The sequence below is a fragment of the Alosa pseudoharengus genome, unplaced genomic scaffold (genome assembly GCF_046254945.1).
Source record: "Alosa pseudoharengus isolate Yale_2024_CS ecotype anadromous, Long Island Sound unplaced genomic scaffold, YU_APseudo_1.1 YU_APseudo_1.1_scf_14, whole genome shotgun sequence".
NCBI classification, from domain to species: Eukaryota; Metazoa; Chordata; class Actinopteri; order Clupeiformes; family Clupeidae; genus Alosa; species Alosa pseudoharengus.
In genome coordinates, this window is record NW_027468609.1 from 20,808,154 (window position 1) to 20,830,285 (window position 22,132).

General features: G+C 39.9%; 1 protein-coding gene across 1 annotated transcript; it reads right to left on the reverse strand.

Annotated features, from left to right (window-relative positions):
- Positions 1-1,922: 1,922 nt before the first annotated feature.
- LOC143122463 (myosin heavy chain, fast skeletal muscle-like) lies at positions 1,923-12,217 on the reverse strand. Its single transcript, XM_076283251.1, has 38 exons — positions 12,014-12,217; positions 11,763-11,906; positions 11,519-11,675; positions 11,373-11,400; positions 11,147-11,264; positions 10,966-11,058; positions 10,575-10,638; positions 10,392-10,490; positions 10,203-10,306; positions 9,983-10,121; positions 9,325-9,443; positions 9,046-9,195; positions 8,782-8,952; positions 8,390-8,690; positions 8,214-8,281; positions 8,041-8,128; positions 7,750-7,867; positions 7,507-7,630; positions 7,266-7,402; positions 6,848-7,103; positions 6,491-6,733; positions 6,226-6,402; positions 5,996-6,141; positions 5,792-5,882; positions 5,324-5,713; positions 4,990-5,235; positions 4,698-4,894; positions 4,405-4,588; positions 4,152-4,317; positions 3,928-4,052; positions 3,534-3,842; positions 3,183-3,386; positions 2,948-3,073; positions 2,670-2,840; positions 2,471-2,575; positions 2,296-2,391; positions 2,033-2,164; positions 1,923-1,943 (listed from the first exon to the last, which is right to left on the reverse strand). The coding sequence occupies exons 1-38, from the start codon at positions 12,215-12,217 to the stop codon at positions 1,923-1,925; spliced, it is 5,811 nt and encodes a 1,936-aa protein (XP_076139366.1).
- Positions 12,218-22,132: the final 9,915 nt, after the last annotated feature.

A 22,132-nucleotide genomic window follows, 5' to 3' on the forward strand; every position in this document is an offset into this window, starting at 1 on the left:
TTTTCCCATTGCTAGAATGATATTGCATGTTAAGGAATGCTAACGGATAATGTTATTAACGTTAGCCCTAACCATTAAAGTTAGCAGACTGGGCGCGTCTATCGTTTTTCCAACCCAGTTTAGATTAACTTCCGCATGACGCGGCGTTCGTTCGCATTTGTCCGCATGGAAACAGAAATAGAGCGAAAGTGAGAAGCATAAATTAGGTAAAAATACATACAAGTGAGGCAATGTGATGAAGCAAAAATAATCATAAAACTGTTTGGTTTATGCTACTGTTGGAGCATTTTTAATGTCTTCTGGAAGTTGATCCCATAGCTGCTAAAAGCTGTTTCACCATGTAGGGCTTTAAAATCAAATCTATAGCTGACTGATAGACTGATCACAGGGGTGATATTTGCTGTTCGTTTAGTTCTTGTTAGGACTCTGGCTGCACAGTTTTGGATCATCTGGAGCCCGCCAATGGTCTTTTTTGGAATTTCTGTAAAAAGATCATTGTAGTAACCAACTTTGCTAGAAATGAATGCATAATCAAGTTTCTCTACATCATCATTTGACATAAATGTTCTCAATTTGGCAATATCTGCTTAGTCTGTCTGCCTCTCCACCCTCTCCATGTTTGAGTACTGACTGCCCACTACTGCTTTACTACTGTTTTACTAATACACAGCCTAATGTTTTTCACTGTTTTACTGCTACACTGTTTTTCATGCTATATATCTATCTATCTATCTAAGTATCTATCTATCTATCTATTTCTTAGATGATAAAATGCTGATTTAGTAATTGCTTAGGGTGAGAGGGCTAAGCAGATTTGGGTGTTATCAGAATAGCTGATATCGGATATGCTGTCCTCACTATTAAAAGCTCCACTGAACCTTGTGCGCATTTTTTTTAATTTATTTTATTCCAAACATTGACTCAATAAGAGCCAATATTCTTAGTTCTACTCTTGACCCTGCACAATCTCAACCCCCCATTAGCAGCCATCTTCAGCAGTTTGTACCAGTTTCTTCCTCTGAGCTGTCTCAGGGAGTCTCATGGATGAAGCCCACTCACTGCCCCTCAGATGTCATTTCTTCTCAGATATTATTATTTTCCATTATCTATCCTTTCATTTTGGCAATATTGATATAGTGATATATGATTTATGTATGTGTGGGATATGTGTATGCACAGTATATTTCTACATCTCTCATATTTAATTGCAAGCTACCTTATTTATATATTTTACTACACCATATTTATTTAATTATAATTGCATTCTTGTAACTGCTGATGGTGTTTTTATGTCTGTTTTTATGGTGGTCCTATGCAATGTAATTTTGTTCTACACTGCACTTCCTGAAGTGTTTTTTGGAATTTCATTAAACAAAATCTTGAATCTTAAATCTAGCTCACTAGCCACTGGTGTTGTCCCATCCACTTTCAAGCATGCAACTGTGCAACCTCTCCTTAAAAAGCCTTCCCTTGACTCAAGCAACTTGAAAAATTAGACCTATCTCAAAATGGCTTTTTAGAGAAAGTGATTTTCTAGCAGCTCACAGCATATTTAAACCGTTTTAATTCATTAGATGAATTCCAATCTAGTTTTACAGCTATCATCAGCAGTGAGAGTGCCTAAAGAAAGTGTACAATGAAATTCTGCTCTGCACTGACTCTGGTTCCTGCACCATTTTAGTTTTATTAGATCTTAGTGCTGCATTTGACACCATTGACCATGACATCCTGCTGTACAGGCTCAAACATAGAGTTGGTCTGTTACAAGATGTTACAAAATAAGCAAATTCTAACTGACATTAAAAACAATGAACTCATATACAGAATAATGAAGAGACATTTATTATGTAGTAGTTACAAAATAGCCACAGTAATCAGGATATTAATCCAGCTGAGTGACAAGGCAGAAGATTTCACAGGATTTACTCTGCAGCCTCCTTGCCCTAAGACAGAGAAATTGAGAAATTTAATGTAATTGAATAGTGACATATGATGACTTACAACACATTGAAATATGGTAAATTTGATTTACCTTTCCAGAATCACGGCTCTTTGCTCTCAACTTGTTGACCTGGGATTCAGCAATGTCAGCACGCTCCTCAGCCTCCTCTAGCTCATGCTGAACCTTCCTGAACTTGGACAGGTAGCCGTTGGCTTGCTCCTCCTAATAATAAGCAAATATGTTTGATGAGTTGTACAGAGGCTTAAGTTCTAAAGCAAACCTATACAGATATTTTTTTATTAATATGAAAGGCAAGATATTTGACCATATAGGTAACACAAGAAACTGCTTACAGCTTCCTCAGCCTGTCTCTTGTAGGCTTTGACCTTCAGCTGCAACTTGTCAACCAGGTCTTGCAGTCTGGTGACATTCTTCTTGTCCTCCTCAGTCTGAAAAGAAAACCAATCTGTCAATTGTTGTACTCCTCAAGTTAAATGTATTTCAATAGTGGTTAAATAAAGTTTGTACCTGGTAGGTGAGTTCCTTCACCCTCCTCTCGTATTTGCGGACTCCCTTGACAGCATCAACACCACGTCGTTGTTCATTCTCAACCTCAGCTTCCAGCTCACGAACCTTTAGATGAGCAACATTTTCATATCACACAAGGTCTTCATTTTATTCATTACATTTTGAACAATTTTCATCTCACCCTAGTTTAGCCACTCACCCTGGACTCCAGTTTCTGGAGTTGTTTCTTGCCACCCTTCATGGCCAGATTCTCAGCCTCATCCAGGCGGTGCTGCAGATCCTTCACAGTGACCTCCAGGTTCTTCTTCATCCTCTCCAGATGAGAACTGGTGTCCTGCTCCTTCTTCAGCTCCTCTGCCATCATGGCAGCCTAGATGACGGCATGATTGTTTATGGAAGGTAGCATGAAAACATATCCTTAATGTTCACATGTTTAATACGCTATGTATGAATTAAGAAAAAGATAGCACTACTTACATCAGTGATGGCTTTCTTGGCCTTGTCCTCAGCATTTCTAGCCTCCTGGACGATGTCATCAACCTCACTTTGGACCTGAACCAGGTCAGCCTCAAGCTTCTTCTTGGTGTTAATCAGACTTGTGTTCTAATATTCAGAAATAATTTGTTAAATGTTAAATGAGTAAAAATCTTTTGAAAATACTGTGGAAACAATGGAAATAATTATTTTATGCGAGGTAAAAAACTATGTCCACCTGAGAGTGCAGGAGGCCAACACGCTCACTGGCATCAACCAGCTCCTGTTCAGCCACTTTGCGGCCTCTCTCTGTCTGCTCCAGGGCAGCTCTGAGTTCCTCAATCTCAGCCACCATCAGGCCGTTCCTGCGCTCCACCATGGCAACCTGCTCCTTCCCGTCTTCTTGTCCTCTGACAGCATCATCAAGATGCAGTTGGGCATCCTAACAGAAAAACATGGAATGACAAAAGAGACGTCATGCTACCAATAGACAGTTCAGATGTTTTATGAAGATACTTGTCAAATAAATAGTAATGGTGGTTAGATGAGATCACATAGAACCCTTGTACTACTTCATTCTATAACTGACCTTGAGTTGACCCTGCACATTTCTTAGTTGTTTCTGGGACTCAGAAGCCTGGCGGTTAGCATGGCTCAGCTGAATTTCCATCTCATTGAGGTCTCCCTCCATCTTCTTCTTGATTCTCAGGGCATCATTCCTGCTCCTGACCTCAGAGTCCAGAGTGCTCTGCATGGAATCAATCACCCTCTGGCTGTTCCTCTTGATCTGCTCCATCTCCTCATCCTTTTCTGCAAGTTTCCTGTCAACCTCACCCTTGATCTGGTTGAGTTCAAGTTGGACACGAAGAATCTTGGACTCCTCATGCTCGAGAGTTCCCTAAACAAAGAAAATTAAGAATTTTAAAATATAACATCATCATTTTAGTTTTTCACTGTGTAGAAAAGCCCGCCTGAATTTCTACCTCAGCCTCCTCCAAGGCTGTCTGGATCTCAGACTTTTCAGTCTCAACTGTCTTCTTGGCCTTCTCCAGCTCATGAATGCTCTTTCCAGTCTCACCAAGCTGCTCAGTCAGGTCTGAGATCTCCTCTGCGAACATGAATATTCCAGGATATTATAGTAAACAATATTATCTGGAGGTTTTAAAATATTTTTGATTGGGATATGGATTGGGTTGATTTGACTCACGTTGCAAATTCTTGTTCTCCCTCTTCAGGGTCTCCAGGTGGTCAAGAGACTCCTCATAGGAGTTCTTCATCTTGAACAGCTCAGTGCTGAGAGAACGAGCCTCTTTCTGGGCACCCTCCAACTCTGCCTGACCCTCCTCGTACTTTTGCTTCCATTCTGCCAGGACCTTTTAGAAACAGTTTTTGCTGTGAAGATTATACTTACTACGCTTTTACCTACATTCCACATTTGAATGGTGTTGTGGAGATAATACCTTGTCAAAGTTTCTTTGCTTCTTGTCAAGGTTGGCAGCTAGACCATTGGCTCTCTCTACATCAATCATGAGATCCTCAACCTCACCCTGGAGTCTCTGCTTGGTCTTATCCAGAGAGGCACACTTGGAGTTGACAGCCTCGATTTGCTCCTCAGCCTCCTGCAGACGCTGGGCAAGCTTTTTTCTGGAAATACAAACAGATTAATGTCAGAGGGGCATGATGGATTTTCCTCAAGAAAATTCAAGGTTTTAATTAACATCCAAATTCACTTTGTTGCATCTTTAACACATACTTGGATTCCTCAAGCTCCTCAGTACGCTGGATGGCATCAGTTTCATACTTGGTCCTCCACTGAGCAACCTCGCTGTTGGCCTTGGACATGCCACGCTGCAGCTCAGCTTTAGCCTCCTGCTCTTCCTCAAACTGCTCCCTCAGGAGGTCGCAGTCATGGCGTGCAGACTGAACAGCATGGGCCAGGGCATTCTTGGCCTGTTTGTTACCAAGTACGGATGTTTATAAAACCTTTCAAATAAAGTGATCCACATACTGCCATTGTTTTTTATTTCATGCACAGGTATCAGTACCTTGACTTCCTCTTCATTCAGTCTCTTCAGCTCCTCAATTTGTTGAGTGAAGGCCTGCTTGCTTCTGGTCAGCTGAGACACAAGAGCATCTTTCTCCTCAACCTGGCGGCCAAGTTCACCATTTTCAGTTTGAAGTCTTGCTCTCTGAGCACTGAGGTCATTGACCTGACGGGCACCCTCATCACTCTTGGCCTTGGTTTCACTGAGTTGGTCCTCAAGGGTGCGACACATCTTCTCCAGATTTCCCTGTTTATGAAAATGCCCATTAGTAGCAAAAACTTTATTGTAAGTTGGTTTGTTTAAAAGATAACATGAGGGTAAACATATAATCAACCTTAGCTTTAGCAACAGCTTCCATGTTGCTGGCGAGATCATCAATTTCCATCTTGTATTCACTCTTCTCCTTCTCAAGCTTCTGCTTGACACGCTGAAGGTTGTCGATCTGCTCTCCCAGCTCAGCCACACTGTCGGCCTGCTTCTTGCGGAGAGCTGCAGCAGTGGCTTCATGCTGCAGGGTGGACTCCTCAAGGTCACGACGCAGCTTCTGGAACTCAGCTTCACGCTTTTTGTTCATCTCAATTTGAGCAGCAGTGGCACCACCAGCCTCCTCAAGCCTTTCACTGATTTCCTCAAGTTCCCTGGAGAGATCAGCTCTCTGCTTCTCAACCTTGGCACGAGCTGCACGCTCAGCCTCAATCTCTTCCTCCAGTTCCTCAATGCGGGCCTATAGGTAACAAGAATATTGGTAAGACAGAAAATTAAAAAAAAGCTCAGATTTTGATTCGCTAGAGAATAATTAAACCTGAAGCTCCTTGATCTTCTTCTGCAGCTGAGCACCCAGTGATTGTTCATCCTCAATCTTGCTAAGAAGTTGGCTTGTTTCAAAGTCCTTCCTATGTCACAGTAAAGTAAAATAAATGTTAGTAAACGCTTACACAAAAGTGTTTAGTCGTATTAAGATTACAATTTTGCATAAATGGTGTTGTTCAGTGGAATCATGCATTACTTCTTCAGCTTTTCCTCAGACTGTTGCTTGTCATTCTCCAGATCCATGATGTTCTCCTGGGCCAGCTTCAGATCACCCTCAAGCTTTCTTTTGGCTCTCTCAAGGTCCATACGGAGCTTCTTTTCTTGCTCCAGGGAACCCTCAAGCTGCCAATTTGAAGTTTGAGGTGAGCATGTGGGAAAATGTATCAAATGTAGATTTTTGTAAACTCCTGTTGGTTAAGAACTTACATCATCCACTTGCTGTTCAAGCTTAGTCTTGGATTTGGTCAGAGTGTTGACTTTGTCTTCCTCTGCCTGAAGATCATCAAGAGTCTGCTGATGGGCCTCTTGTAGGGCTTTCTTCTCCTTTGTTAGCTTAGCAATGGACTCATCCTGGGAGGCCATCTCTTCAGTTAGGTTCTTGACCTGCACACAGATAGTTTTAAATTAGTAAACAGTGTAACTATGATATTGTATTTACAACACACTTGATCTGCCCTTTAAAAATCCAAACCTTGTTCTCGGTGGCATGTTTCTCCTTCTCCACTTTGGCCAAAGTCAGCTCCAGATCATCAATGTCCTTCTTGAGCTCAGAGCACTCATCCTCCAGTTTCCTCTTCTTGGCAGTCAGCTCAGCATTGATTTCCTCTTCATCCTCCAGTCTCTCGGTTGTCTCTTTAAGCTTGGCCTCAAGCTGGATCTTACTTTTGATAAGACCCTCACACCTCTCCTCAGCATCATTGAGACCCTCATTTCCCTATTGTAAATATAAGATGGAAGCATGACAATATATAATTTGTATTGAAAACACAATGCTGAGACTGGGTAGTTGTATGATTGTGAATATTGAAATGGTACAGTATACACTTACAGAGGACACTTGCAGTGCCAGGTCATTCCTCTCTTGCACCAGAGCCACCATCTTCTCCTCAAGCTCCTTCTTCTTGGCCTCAACCTTTGCATGGACATCTTTGAGTTTCTCATAGTTCTCCTTCAGGTTGGCCAGCTCCTTTTCAGTTTCAGCACTCTTCAGTAGGGGCTTGATCTTGTAGTAAACCTTCATCCATGGCCAGGTCTTGACATTCATGAATGAGCGTATATTGTACTGGATGGTGTAGATAGCCTCCCTATACAAGAAAGTTGGTGAATTTTATCTTTAAACCTTCTATATTAAACTATGATTACATGAAATGGCTAGCAAGTGAAATATGACTATACAAGTGATACAATTCAAACTATAGAAATCTTTAAGACTTCTGAGCTCTAAAATAAAATAATAAAACAATTACCTCCTTTCCATCATCTTGACAAACTCCCTCCTCATCAGGTATGCACGGCAGAGAGCCTGAGTCATTGTGACCAGGGCAGCCAGTTTCTCATCTCGCATCTCCTCAAGGGTACCCAGCAGGCCAGCTTTGAAGAACACCTGAGAGACAAAGGAAAATATCAGCATGAATTTGACACAGAAAAAGCTTAGCTCTTGTTTGTACTTGTGACAAGCAGATAATAGATTGCATGAGACTTGTCTACCTTTGTGTGTCCAAACATGTACTGGGTGTGATCAACATCAATGGATCCCAAGAGCTTCTCAGCAGCCTTTTTGTTATCAATGAATTGACCATCAGGGATCACACTGGCATTCAGCACTTTGTATCTGGACAGAATAAATACATGTACATATACATTATTACTTTTTTCCTCTCTAAATGCAGTATTGAATATACTGCTTATAATCTAATACTATATAATACTTCATTGGCTTTCTCAGTTCACCTTTGCTTGAAGTCACCATAGAGGATTCTGCTTGGGAAACCCTTTCTGCAGATTCTGATACCCTCCAGCACACCATTGCACCTGAGCTGGTGGATGACCAGGAAGTTCTGCATCAGACCTGTTATTATAGAGAGATGTGTATTTTTTAAGGAGTTGGAGCAATGACATGTATAATATGATGACCAGGAAGTTCTGCATATAACCTGTCAAATACATGTCATGAGATTTTCTATTCTCAATGTATTTCATGAATAATGCACACATCTTTATTGACTACCAAAGGCCTTTTACCTGGTTTCTTAATTTCATTTGGAATCAGACAACGCACAAAGTGAGGATGGGTGCTCCTCAAGTTGGTCATCAGTTTGCCCAAGTTCTCCTGTTGAGATAAGAATGCAATGAAAACATCCCCTCAACTTTCGTTTAGATGATTGATCTGTTTGTTATTGGTTAAACATACATACCCTGAACTGTGATGACACTGTCTGCATGGAGCCACCCTTCTTCTTCTTCTTACCACCACCACCAGACTCTGTTGACATACACATTATTCAATGATTGAGGTATACATATATATACAAATTCATAAATGGGATATGTTTGCATTAGCTTGTAGACTTGTATAGTGTTTTGTTATTACCCTCAACAACAGGTGGGTACAAGACAGGCAGGAGTTTTACTCCCGATTTCTGGTACAACTGCACAACAGAATCGTTCAGTGGATCCTTGTTCTTGTCCAGCCATCCACCAACATTGTAGTCCACAGTGCCGGCATAGTGCACCAGGGAGAAGTGGGCCTCAGCCTTGCCTTTAGCAGGCTTGGGCTTCTCAAAGGCCTTAGTTTTGCCAAGATGCTGATCATACAGCTTGTTCTTGAAAGTGGTGTCAGAGGCCTTGGGGAACATGCACTCCTCTTCAAGAATGGCAAAGATACCCATAGGCTGTGAAAAATATTTGTGATTTTAAAAGAAGTCATTATGAAACAATAAGAATCTAGTACTTCACATTTTAAACAAATTAATTAAAACAAACCTTTTCTATAAGCTCAATGCAAGCGGCCAAGTCCATGCCAAAGTCAATGAACTCCCAAACAATGCCCTCTTTCTTGTACTCCTCTTGCTCCAGAACGAACATGTGGTGGTTAAAGAACTGTTGTAGTTTCTCATTGGTGAAGTTGATACACAGCTGCTCCATGCTGTTGAACTGTGATTGGAAAAAAATCGAATATGAATGTCCCCTATTGAAATTATATTACATTGTTCTTTGAGTGAAAAAAATGTGTTAAATTATCCTCACATCGAAAATCTCAAAGCCAGCAATATCCAGCACACCGATAAAGAACTGCCTTGGCTGTTTAGTGTCCAACATCTGGTTGATACGGATGACCATCCACAAGAACATCCTCTCATAGATGGACTTGGACAAGGCCGACACTGCGTTATTGACCTGAAATAGAATATCAAAGCAATGGTTATGCTATGTTCAGACCAAAAAGTAAAATGCTTAAACGATAAAAGCAGGTATTTGCATGGGATTTGACATCTTTAGTGAAGTTTTTAGTGACTAAAATAATACCTGTGGCACAGTCTGACCCTTGGTGACAAACTCATTTCCGACTTTCACTCTTGGGTAGCACAGAGCCTTCAACATGTCAGCAGAGTTCAGGCCCAGGAGGTAAGCAACTTTGTCAGCATCTAAAAACAGTTCAACAGCGTAGCATTTAGTGATTTGAAATATATAGCGATCAAAACTTTTTAATACTCCACACTCCAAGCTAGTTTGGGACAGCATATGAAACAAGTTCGTCCACATAAATCTCCTCTCCCTAAATCAAAAAGTTTGGCCAAGATAGTGTAGGTTAAAACACTATTTATAAATCACAAAATCATGTTATTAGAGTGACCATTGTTTGTACATATTATTGTGAAGTGAAGATAGATACTTTCCTAATCCTGAGGGAAATTTAGAATACAAATACCATGAATATGCATACAGTATGTTGATATGAATAACATGATGGTATATAAATTTTGGGTGTGGTGTAACAGCGGCAAGGTTACTGCTTGACCTGGGTCAATGCCAGGTTCAATTTCCAAATCTGCCATTGCCAGTTTGTGTCTGCTAAACATCAGTAATTTTAAACTTTAACTTAACATAATAAAATGTTCTCAATAAATAAGACTACGTTGTAGTTATTACTAGAACTGACTGGTTCAGTAGTGCCGTAACCTACCCTCAGTGCCATCAGGCTCAGCCTGCTCCTCACGCTGCTTTTGCTTGAATTTCATGTTGCCATGATGGAGCACAGCACCAGTCAGCTTGTAAATGGTGACTTTCTCCTCATTACTGAAACCCAGGATGTCAATGGCATCCTGTAATGATAAAGTATTTGATTATTTTAAAGCTTTCTTTAAGAAATGGAAGGGGGGAAAACCCATTATTGGAAGACTTACATCTGTGGCATCCAACTCCTCTTTGTCATCAATGCTGGCCACAGCGATCTGACCCTGACTGCACATTGGGAAGTCATAGGGGTTGGCAGTGATGAGGGACATTTCTGTCAAGATTAAAAAAATATTTTACAAATTCAGAATTATATGTATTGATTTTTGAACGTTGTGAATACTGTATATTAACCTTACCTATAATTTCAGGCTTGTGGTTGGTCATCATCTGGAAGAAGATGTGGTAGCCTCTCTCATCAGGAAGCTGGAATGTCACTCTAGACTTCTCCAGCAGGTCTTTTTACACGGGGAAGGATGTATTTTAATTTGATACATTTAAGGCAATAAAAGAGCATTTCTACTTGGAACAATTATACTTACAAGTCTCAATATCGGCACTAGCCAGTTTTCCAGAAGTGCCAAAGTGAATTCTGATGAATTTACCCTGTTTGAGATTACATTTAGTCATTATTACATGTATTTATTTAGCTGATGCTTTTAATCAAAGCTGGTTAGATATGAGGAAACGTATTCAATAAATATTAAAATATTCAGTAATAGACCTAAGAGTAACAATAAATGCTGCCTCTACTAATACAAAAAGTAAAAGATGATAGTAGAAGTTTAAGTAGAAATCGGAGGATGTTTTTTAAAAGAGATATGAGATACTAATAGATATAAAACGAAGTACGTGATCAGTTTGAGTTAAAAGAAAAACCCAAAGAAGTAAAAACAAAATCTTGTGAGAGATTAGATGTGAAACTAAACTTACAAAACGTGAAGAGTTGTCATTCCTCACAGTCTTGGCATTACCATAAGCTTCCAGCAGTGGGTTGGCGGCAATGATCTGGTCTTCAAGAGAGCCCTGGATGTCAATAGATATATTGTTACTTAAGTTCATGTTTGTGTTGCTATGTGATAATTAGCCTATAAATATGCAAGGGGTCCTATACCTTAATTTTTCCACTGCTGGCTGGTGGCTCTGACTTCTTGCCACCAGACACTGCAATTGTTGCAAAGTACTGGATGACACGCTTGGTATTTACAGTCTTTCCAGCACCAGATTCTCCGCTGTATTAAACAGAATATATTTCAAATTTCTATATCACAATTACAAAGTGTACCAGTACATAGAAGATGATGCAAAGGTTTAGCCCTAAGGGATGCACTGACACCTACGTGATCAGGACAGACTGATTCTCCCTGTCTGTGGGGCAAAATAGAGATTTAGATTTACATGAATAGTTTATATTACATAAATGAATCAAATATACAGTATAAGGTATCAATATCATTCAGTGTTGGCTTTAAAACAGAAAGCATACCTTGAAGCATGAACTGAAATGCGTTGTCAGAGACAGAGAAGATGTGGGGCGGGGCCTCCACACGCTTCTTGCCTCTGTAGGCATTCACCACTGCTTGATCGTATACAGGGAGCCACTTGTAGGGGTTCACAGTGACACAGAAAAGTCCTGAGTAGGTCTAGAATGAAGAAATAAAGAAGATTGTTGATTCAGCTTTTCATTTTTTATTTAATTTTTTTAATTTGGTGAAAAGTGTAATGCTTACGTAGATCATCCATGCTGCATAACGCTCTTTGAGGTTATACAAGACGGAGGCTTCGTTGAGGTGGGTCATCATGGCCATGTCCTCAATTTTGTCGTATTTGGGAGGATTTAAGGGGAAGACTTCGTCTTCCTTCACTGTCTTTTCCTAAAACCAATGTAGAAAACAGCTTTAACAAAGAGATGTATTCAAGAAGCTTTCTGTGATAATGTAATTTTATCATCAGAACAATTTTAACTTCCTTGCTAAAGTACCTCCTTGGTTTCAAGCGTTTCAACAACGACTTTGCCTCCTTCCCTCTTTTTTATTGTACCCTTGACGTACAAGTCCTCTTTGTCAACCACATAGCAAGCAGTCTTTGCATCAAAGGGCTTGGATTGGGCCTCAATTCTCTCCTTCTCAGGCTTACGAAGGTAAATGGCAGCTGCGCCAAACTGGGCCATTTCACCGTCTCCCATGGTTGCTGGTTACTGCATTAATCATAAACATGAAGAGCAGACAGTTTCAACATAAAAGGCTTTTCATAATCAGACATATACAGACACAGTACTGCAAATACAGTGTCATCGTCATTAAGGGGCAAAACATGGAAAACCACAGTTTTTTGCCAGACCTCCATATATGGAGCTTATCAATGTAGCCTACATAGGGTAGGATACTTAAACTGTACAAATCTGTTGTATGTTTGGCTGAATCACGTTCGATGCCGTTGTAATGACCAGCACAATCATAATTAAGGACCAGAACTATCCATGTTTAGAAGAACATATTAATTGACGATGATAGAACTCATCTGCACCCTCCCGTTTTGTTATTTCTCCCGGAAAACTCCCGTAATTTGCATGGCCATCAAACTTCATTTTAAAATCATTGATCCATTCAGGTTGCCAGATTGTATATGAAATAAACCCTACACATACACGATCACTTAGTTTTAATTTCAACCGTGTTGTCATAGGCTAAAACCTGGCAACCCAAAACCCAAATAAGGAAGTGGGTGCCGACTGCGCAGCCTGAGTCTCGTCGTAAGCAAGCGGGCTAGTTGAATGGCCTACTCCAGAACTAGCTGTTGTGAAATTGTTGGGAATTTAATTGATTAACACATCACATAAACTGTTATTGAGTGTTGTTGATACACTGAACTTGTGCCCTCGGAACCAAATCTGACAGCAAGCAGCTTTGGAGTTTTGGAAGTAGGCTGCAGGCAGGCAGCTGGTGGATACATAACTGGCATGCGTAAGGTAAAGGTAAGGTAAAAGCAACGACCGAAATGCAGTGTTGAAACACGTGTATGAAACGTATTAAATATGCAAACACAGATCCGGTATAAACACTGACCCCCCCCCCCCCCCCCCTCCGAAAAAAAATCTCCCGTTTTTGGAAAGCTAAATGTTGACAGGTATGGTTTAAACATAAGATCCCATTCTCCAGATGTCCAGGTAATTGATGGTGTATGAATATTGGACACAATCTGTTGTAAAGATTGAATATGTTTATATAAATTGGGCCTTGAATGGAGTTACATCTGTGTCATAGTTCATATAAATAATCAGTAAATTCCTCCTAAAACATTAGTTTACTTGAAGGCTTGTTTTAATCGTTTAAATGTTCAGATAAATCAGATGTAGTGCCTTACCTTTTCCTCCCACGACAAGATGAATTTTCCTCAGTTGAGTATCTAAAAACGATGAAACATACAAAGTCAAGTATTTATTATAGAAGTAAATGTAATCTAAATACATACATTTGAGCAGTCCATGCTTCGTTCCATGCTTTAGAGATGAGGAGATGCAGTCTGCCATCACACATTCTGTAATAGGAGGAGCTGCCTCCTGTCGGCCTGTGTCTGTGAAAGCAAGGACTTACTCAGCACTTGAACCCCCCCTGGCCTTTTGCAACCCTCCACAGCCCTCCTTATATTGGCCGTATTGTGTCAACTAAGCAGATCTCAAATAAGGCAAAGTGTGTTTGATTGATGTGTTTGGATCTATTTAAACATCATCTCAACCTGTCACACACAACAGTAAAAGAGGTTTCTCTCCTCAAAGTGAGGGCCATAATAATGTTCCGTCTTTGTGGCTCAATTTGTGAAATAATTTTGTGTGTATTTTGACCAATTCATTAATGAAATATATTAGGATTTAAAAAGTTGCAAAAACATTTGATATCTGGAGATGCTCATTATGGTAAACTATGTGGCTATTTTTGACTGAGCAGAAAAAACTGAAATAAAAAATTAATAGTAGGGGCACATCGAGCAAAGTTGTCCATAATTATGTTTTCTCTATCAACATACAGTACTATAGAACAGTTGACCTATACTTTGATAGTAGTGTGATACAAATGCAAATGTTATCATATATACTAATTAAAGGGTAATGCCTGCCCCATAAGTCTGTTCACCTATGCAATTTTCCTTTTATGACCAAGGACAGATGCTAATGTGCTGTACTCTATTTATGCCTACCACACATTCATGCATATAATTGGCATGTGTCACAAGTATTTTGGCACTGGTAGAACTAGTAAATTTTAGGGCAGCATTCCAAGTGTGAAGTGCACATCTTTTTTATGACTGGTGTTCAGTGACAGATTTCTTATGCCTTCTTGGTGCCTGGACACACTGCATTACCAAAAGTAGGCCTACAACATACATCACAGTAAAGAAACTGAAGCTTAAAAGTACGTATCACAAGTCATAAGAAGCAATCATTTCTTCTGTGTTCTTTCTCAACCGTGACACTATATAAATACAGTAGTTGTTAACTTTTTCTAGGCTAACCATATTGGCCTATTAGGGTGTTTTGATTGGTTGCTCTCTAAATATGTGCAACCAGCCTCCAGCTCCATAGTTGAAACACCATGCATGCTGTTATACTTCTTAATGTATTATGTTCTGTGTAGTTTGAAGGCACCACTGACATAGGAGAAATGGCAGACTGGACAGAGTAGCCTAAGCGTTAGCATCTAGACTATATGAATGTCAACATTATTATTTAAAGTTAACGTTAGCGTTAATGAGGCCAGACAAAATAACACTGCGCCATGAATTTAGTATTTAGGTTATTTATCGATATAGACAGTGTTGGAAGTGTGCCATAAAGGTTAGCAGCTAAATTTCAACCGTTAACGTTACTGGGTCAGCGGCACACATGTTAGAATCTACATGAACATGCATTCATGAGAGAGGGAACTTAGCGATGACTGCTTCGTCTCGCGTGCCTATTACTGGCAAATTACTGGTAAATAGGCCTTGTTATGTTGTTGTCAGCTTGTCACCACACAGTACCATTGAAATCATACGAACATTTTTACTTGGCTAACCATTTTTGTAAAGTGAAGGGGGTTGTGTAACGTTACGGCCTGTCAAATACAGGTATTTTATTTTTGAACTGCAAATGCATTGCTGTGTGTATTGTTCCATGTACCAAGTAACCATAAATGAAATTACAGTTCATTTTGAAACTCCAATACATAAATAAAATACCATGTTGTAACCATGTTGTCAACACATGTTTGTCTTTCAAGGTGTTATTAGTTATGACCGCCGCGCAGCGAAGCGGCGGTCATATAGGTTTAGTCAGATTTTTATTTTTTTCTTTTTTCTTTTTTTCTTTTTCGCATGTCCAAATTTCTGTCAATGATTCCCGGGATACTGAAAGACCGGGGTAGACGAAACTTGGTGGGCATGTAACCCCATATGGATAGCATGGAACCATCGTTTTTCGTTTTGATCTGTAGCCCCCCCGCTGGACTGCACCCCCCGAAAGGAGGGTAGGGCAGACACAGTTTTCTGTGAATATCTCGAGAACCGTAAGGTTTAGGAGGACCATTTTTTTTTGTATGTTGATCTCAAGGGGCCATGTCAACCCATTCCATAACCACTCATTTCATGTATAGCGCCACCTAGTTAAACACAAAAAAGTAAAAATGAGGTGTTGTAATCGCAGGTATCTGTGACCTAACATAGTCAAAACTGCACGAAATTGGAAGTGTAGGATCATTATGACACCCTCTGAATGCACGCCAAGTTTCGTGGAATTCCGTTCATGGGGGGCCACACAATAAATTCATTTATGTTACTATACACCAACTGGCCTGTAGGTGGCCGGAGACAGTTTTCTGTGAATATCTCGAGAACCGTAGGGCCTAGGAGGTCCACCTTTTTTTTGTATGTTGATCTCAAGGGGCCATGTCAACCCATCCAATTACCACTTATTTCATGTATAGCGCCACCTAGTTAAAAATTAAAAAGCAAAAAATTAGGTGTTTTCATCGCAATATCTCTGGCTGACATGGTCAAAACTGCACGAAATTGAAAGTGTAGGATCATTATGACACCCTCCGAATGCATGCCAAGTTTTGTGTACTTTCGTTCATGGGGGGCCTTACAATAAAACAATTTATATGTACATTTAGTGACGTACACCAACAAGGATTCCCGGGACACTGAAAGACCGGGGTACACAAAACTTGGTGGGCATGTACCCCCACATGGATAGCATGGAACTGTCATTTTTCGTTTTGATCTGTAGCCCCCCCGCTGGACTGGACCCCCCGAAAGGAGGGTAGGCCAGACACAGTTCTCTGTGAATATCTTGAGAACTGTAGGGCCTAGGATGACCATTTTTTCCGTATATTTGCCTCCAGGGGTCATGTTAACCCAGTTCATGTGCACACATGTGCACAAACAGATACACACACACACACACATTCACAGTAATCATGACACATACGCACACAGTAGACATATGTACGCTTCCATGCACAGGCACATACGCAGGCACGCACACACACACACACACACACACACACACACACACTCACACACACACACACACCCACACACATAACATAAACATAACACAAACAATCAAGAATTTCTCATAATTATGAACAGGCAAGATGGAGGTGGGGTTGTATAAAATGAATTTTACATGTGAAATCTATGAACTAATCATGTTTTGGTACTTGTTGTCTAGCAGATACCAGTGAGAATTGAGTGTGGATAATGCAATTTAGTGAGACAGTTAGAATCATATAGGCCTTTCAGCGTGATTTCTTTTTGTGGAAAAAATGTGCTGGACTGGGCGGCGGTCATATTTTGTACCGCTCTGCGGTACATCTAGTTGCCTTACATTCAGTTGAATTAAATGGGCATCTGGGCTTTATACTGAACATAATAGTATTTTTATGTTAAAAGTCATCTTTCCCTCTACTTTCATAAAGCTGGAAAGACGGACCAATTCATCAGGAAATGGGAAGCGAGCATCATTCCAAAGCTGAGAGCAGTTGCTGCCTTGGAAAAAGGTGGTGTTGCGTCACTTACATAGGTGATGCAAGACCAGACAGGTGGTGTGTGTGAATGTGTGTAATGATATGGCATGCAATATCTCAAAGGTTAAATATAGGAACCCTTGCCTTATTTCCTACTTACCAAAAATATGAATTAGTCCTTTCTCAGTGTAATCCATGTTGGTTGATTATGGATAAGCACCTCATACATAGCCTGGTTAAAACAGACTCATTTACTTTGTGAATGTAGTCTGGGGACTCATGATTGGGAAACCTGTCCAATGCTTACATCATGACGGGGGTAGACTTTGGGTTAACTTTGAAATTATTTGTCCAGCCCAATTACATTGATCAGGGAATCCTAATGTTACTTCCTACTTAACCGACATTTTACAAACTGACAATATACAGCATCAACGGTCAGGAAACAATGTATGTAGACCTACCTTTGCTGTACATAAATGTACACATTCTTCCGACTGCAATTTCTGATGTTTTCAGGCATTGCTACTACTGTACTACTACTACTACTAACCCTCTCTGGGGTTTGATGGAAACAATTTAATCCTACTTGGAAACATTTGTTGTACCTTAAATCTGTTTTTGTTTAATTTTCAGATGAAAAGTGCTATACCATGCTGGTTGTTCTGACACATCTTCTGCCACCAATGCCCGGGAGTCACTGCAGTGTGGAATCAGCAATAACATTCCTTATTATGACCGTAGATTTCCGTCATCTACTTCCTGAAATTTTGGTCAACGATACCCGGGGCACCGAAACACCGGGGCACATGAAATTTGGTGGGTATGTAGCCCCACTAGACTTTTACGGAAAAATTTCGTTTGGTCCCCAGGGGCCACCCCCCCTCCGCGCTGGGCCCCCCGAAACCCCAAAAATGCAGTTTTTCCTAAATAACTACCTGAACCGTGGCACCGAGGATGAAGAAATTTGTATGGTATGTTGGTCTCAAGGGCCCACATCAACCTAGCCCATAATCACTCATTTGTGATTTGCACCCCCCCGGTAAAAAATGAAAATGCAATATCATTCTGCTTTAATCGCCCCTCTCTTCAGTAAAGACGTTCAGAACTGCACCAAATTTTATGTGTATGATTAACCTGACATTCTCTGGGGGTATGCCAAGTTTCGTAGAATTTCATCCATGGGGGGGTCTAAAAAATTAAGTTATGTGTACATTTAGTGACTGTACACTCATTGGCCTGTAGATGGTGGTGCACACATATACACACGCACACACACACACAGGCACGTATACCATCAGTATCGGCAATTAGAACGGCCGATACATAATTACAAATTCAGTAGGATTAAAGGAAAACCAAATATTCATCATAATAATAATTTGGCTGCATTTCCAGTATTGGCGTCACGTAGTCGTTTGTCCACCAGATGGCGCATCGTTGCAGTGAGACGTAATTTTGTTGGAAGTTAATCTAAAGTGGGTTGGAAAGACACTACGCTTCCTACAAGGACAAGACTGTACAGTAGTTTGCCGCAGAGAACGTCTAAGGGTAGGATGATTTCTGCATGACATGTAATTCCCATTTCCTCTTGAAGCCGAAATAAATCTGAGAATGTTTATCGGACATGCTTGTTTTTTACTGCAGGTAGGCTACGTTAATCCTATCAATAGCAGAACGTAGGTAAAATAATGTTACCGTTAGCATGGTTGAGTGATGGAGGCCAATTTGATTATTGATGTATTTGTAGAAAACCATAAATGCGTTTATAGGCTACCTAGCAAATTGATAACAGCACTAATTGTATCTTTCGACTGTCATCTCATTTGCTTGAAAGATAACCTGTCTATGATGCATCCTAAACACCGGGCTGGGACATTTCTGCTCATAGTCTCAAAAAGCATCTGAGTCAACGTTCATGCCCAAACACCCATATAGGCTACTTCAATCCTCTATTTTCAAAGGTGATTCAAGTAAGGAAGAGCATGGCTCAAAGTAAAGTAACTGAAACTACATAAATTTGTCAAAGTGAATAATTTGTGTCAACTCGCCGCAATTTAGATTTATTAACGCACCCGTGATGATCTACATCTCCATTTAAACCAGATGTTTTAGAGCGCACGTTGAGATGTACTCAGGGCAGGGCTGTACCTACACATATTTGTTGCACGTGCTACAAAAATCATTCTTTGCGATGGATGATTTAGTACCAACGTTACACCGGTCAGATACATTTTTGCCTATGGCTATTCCGTGAGACTGAGGCGCTTTTTGTTTGTTCGAAGTGCGTGTTTAGGGTGTGAGAGGGGAGTCGATGTGCTTTGATTCCAGCTTGGTAGTTTTAGTCTATGCGATTAAAAAACACGTGTGTGTGAAGTATCCAAACAATGATAACGCTTTCATTATGGCTGCTTTAGCCACAGACCTTGAGCTACTGTACAGTGGGTTGGGTTCCATTTAGAAGTGTCCACTTCATTCACCCTTTCCGTGATTCACACAGCTACGTGAAATGTATTACTGATATGCAAAACTATTAACTTTTTTCGCCAAGAGGTGGCAGCTTGATACTGTAAGGTGTAAGCCATTGGTTCCAAAGGAGATTTTATTTGGGTCGCCAGCATAGCCTAGTGACAAGTGTTGTGTAATAGGCCTAGCACAGGGCCTACCTTATATAGCTTATAGCTATTATGTTAACAGTCACGTTTTGTCATAACTCCCTCTATGCATTTTTGCATTTAGAATAGCTCTGAAACCGGGGGGCGAACATGTCGCAGGGTGGGGGGGGCGCCAGTGCGTTGATATCTCAATCGCAAAATTAAACAATATTTCTATCGGACGCCTACCATGGACTAGGCTGGCCGTTATAATTTATTTGCCTCGGGTGTACTTTGGAGAGGGTAAGATTGTTTTTAGTGGCAGACTAACACATACTGATGACTTGCGCTAGCCTAGCACCTGCAAACTCTGTAACTATAAGGACTGGATGAAACGTGTTAAAAAATGGTCTCCACTGATAAATATCACACTTGCTAACTTGGAAATAGATAGATAGACAGATACTTTATTGATACCCAAGGGGGAATTCAAGGTCAAGGAAATGAGGTCCTATGTCCAAAATCCTGAACCACACCTTTAATTGAAGGTCGTTTGCACTGGTCAGCCACTGTAACTAGGTCATTATTAAATTTTTTGTTAAAAAAGAAACAGTTTAAATAGTTGTAATGATTTCATTATAATTCATAAATTGTGTAAATAGTCTAGACTAACACTGTTTTTTGACCATGCCTATGACTATTGAATTTGATATTTTTTAAGGAAACAAGAGAAAGTTATCTTGTCTTGTCGCCCGTGTTACAATTATTGTTAATATAGCTGCATGTGGTGACTTACAGAAGAATAATTACACCAAAATGTTACCTATGCAGTATAGTATGCACATTTAGACTTATTTTTTATGGTGTATTTTCAACTGTGTGTTTGATTGTTATGCAAGTGGTTTTCATACAGATGAACTATAGTTACTCTAAACAAATTACCATTGACAACACTTCTGATGTGGCGTTTTTTATTATTATCTCAGGGATCTAAACATGTTTCTTATGAAATGTATTCATGCATCTGTGTTTTCTGATATGACTCTTATATGTTGTTACATGTCATCCATTAGTCATAACTGTGATTGTATCTTTTAATATGTATTCATGCTTCTGATATTATCTCTTATCACTGCATATCCTGCTACACTTAGTGCAGTAGCTTTTGTTGTACTTTGCACTCATTAAATGGCAAATATATTTTGACATTTGTCTCCCTTTATTTTTTAATGATTACAGATGCTTGGTAATGTTAACACATTCAGTCAATTCTTTTAATTTTCAGCTACACATAATCAGCACTTAATGTTTTGAAATTACATATTTGAGTGTAAAAATGTCTCACACACTTAATGTGTAAAAAGTATTGATATCACACATTTGTGTGTGAAATTTACCTGACACAATTTCTGTGTTGAAATGGCTCACACATCGATTGTGTAAAATAACACCTTTTCTGTGTAAAATTACCTGACACAATTTCTGTGTTAAAGTGGCTCACACATCTATTGTGTAAAACGTGTTGGCATAGCACATTTTCTGTGTAAATTACCTGACACAATTTCTGTGTTAAAATGGCTCACACATCTATTGTGTAAAATTTGACACAACATGTGTAGTCCCTGAACACACTCACCACATGTGTTAAAATTCTACACATGACGTGTCATTTTTAACACATCTCTTTTTGCAGTGCAGCTGCCTTCAGCAGTTGCAACCTGTGTCACTCTCCCAACTTTGAATTGGTCTCATATGAATCCTCCTCTTGATGTTTTACCTTCACATCTGTTTAAAGTTGTCAAGAACATCTATGAAGTCCCACAAAAAAAACATGGTAACATACATACTTAATAATATCTCATTATAGTCACGCCTAACAAACTTTTGATGTAAATTATGAAATTATATTAACCAAATGCTCTTCATAACCTTAGAACAACTAACAGGCCAAGAAGCCACTGGAACAACCTGATGTAGAACAGTTTCTTTGGACATGAAGTGAATTGAAGAAGCACTCCCTTCAACATCAGTCAAATCCAGCTTATGGAAATATTGATGTCTCTGTTCTCCAGTCAAAACACTGACACTTTTCCCACAGTGGATGTATGGCCCAAGCGGATGACAAGGGAGAGGGAAAATCGATAAGACTGAGTGCATACAGGGCACTGTGCGTTAGTGCCCTACCCTGGTCACTGGAGGAAATACAGCCTATGGTAAACTGGAGGATTATGTCAGAAGATAAAACCATCCCAAATGTTCATGACACACACTATATGAATAGAATAGAATAGAATAGAAGCTTTATTTGGCATTGCATAAAATACAGTATATTTACACAACGAAATTCAAGGTGCCACTCATGAACAATGCTTTTAAAAAGACTAAATAATTAATAAATATGTAACAAACAAACACCCCCCATCCCCTACATACATTTCACTTTCTTTTCTCCCTCTCACACACACACACTCCCACCCACATAAAACAGCACATGTAACATAA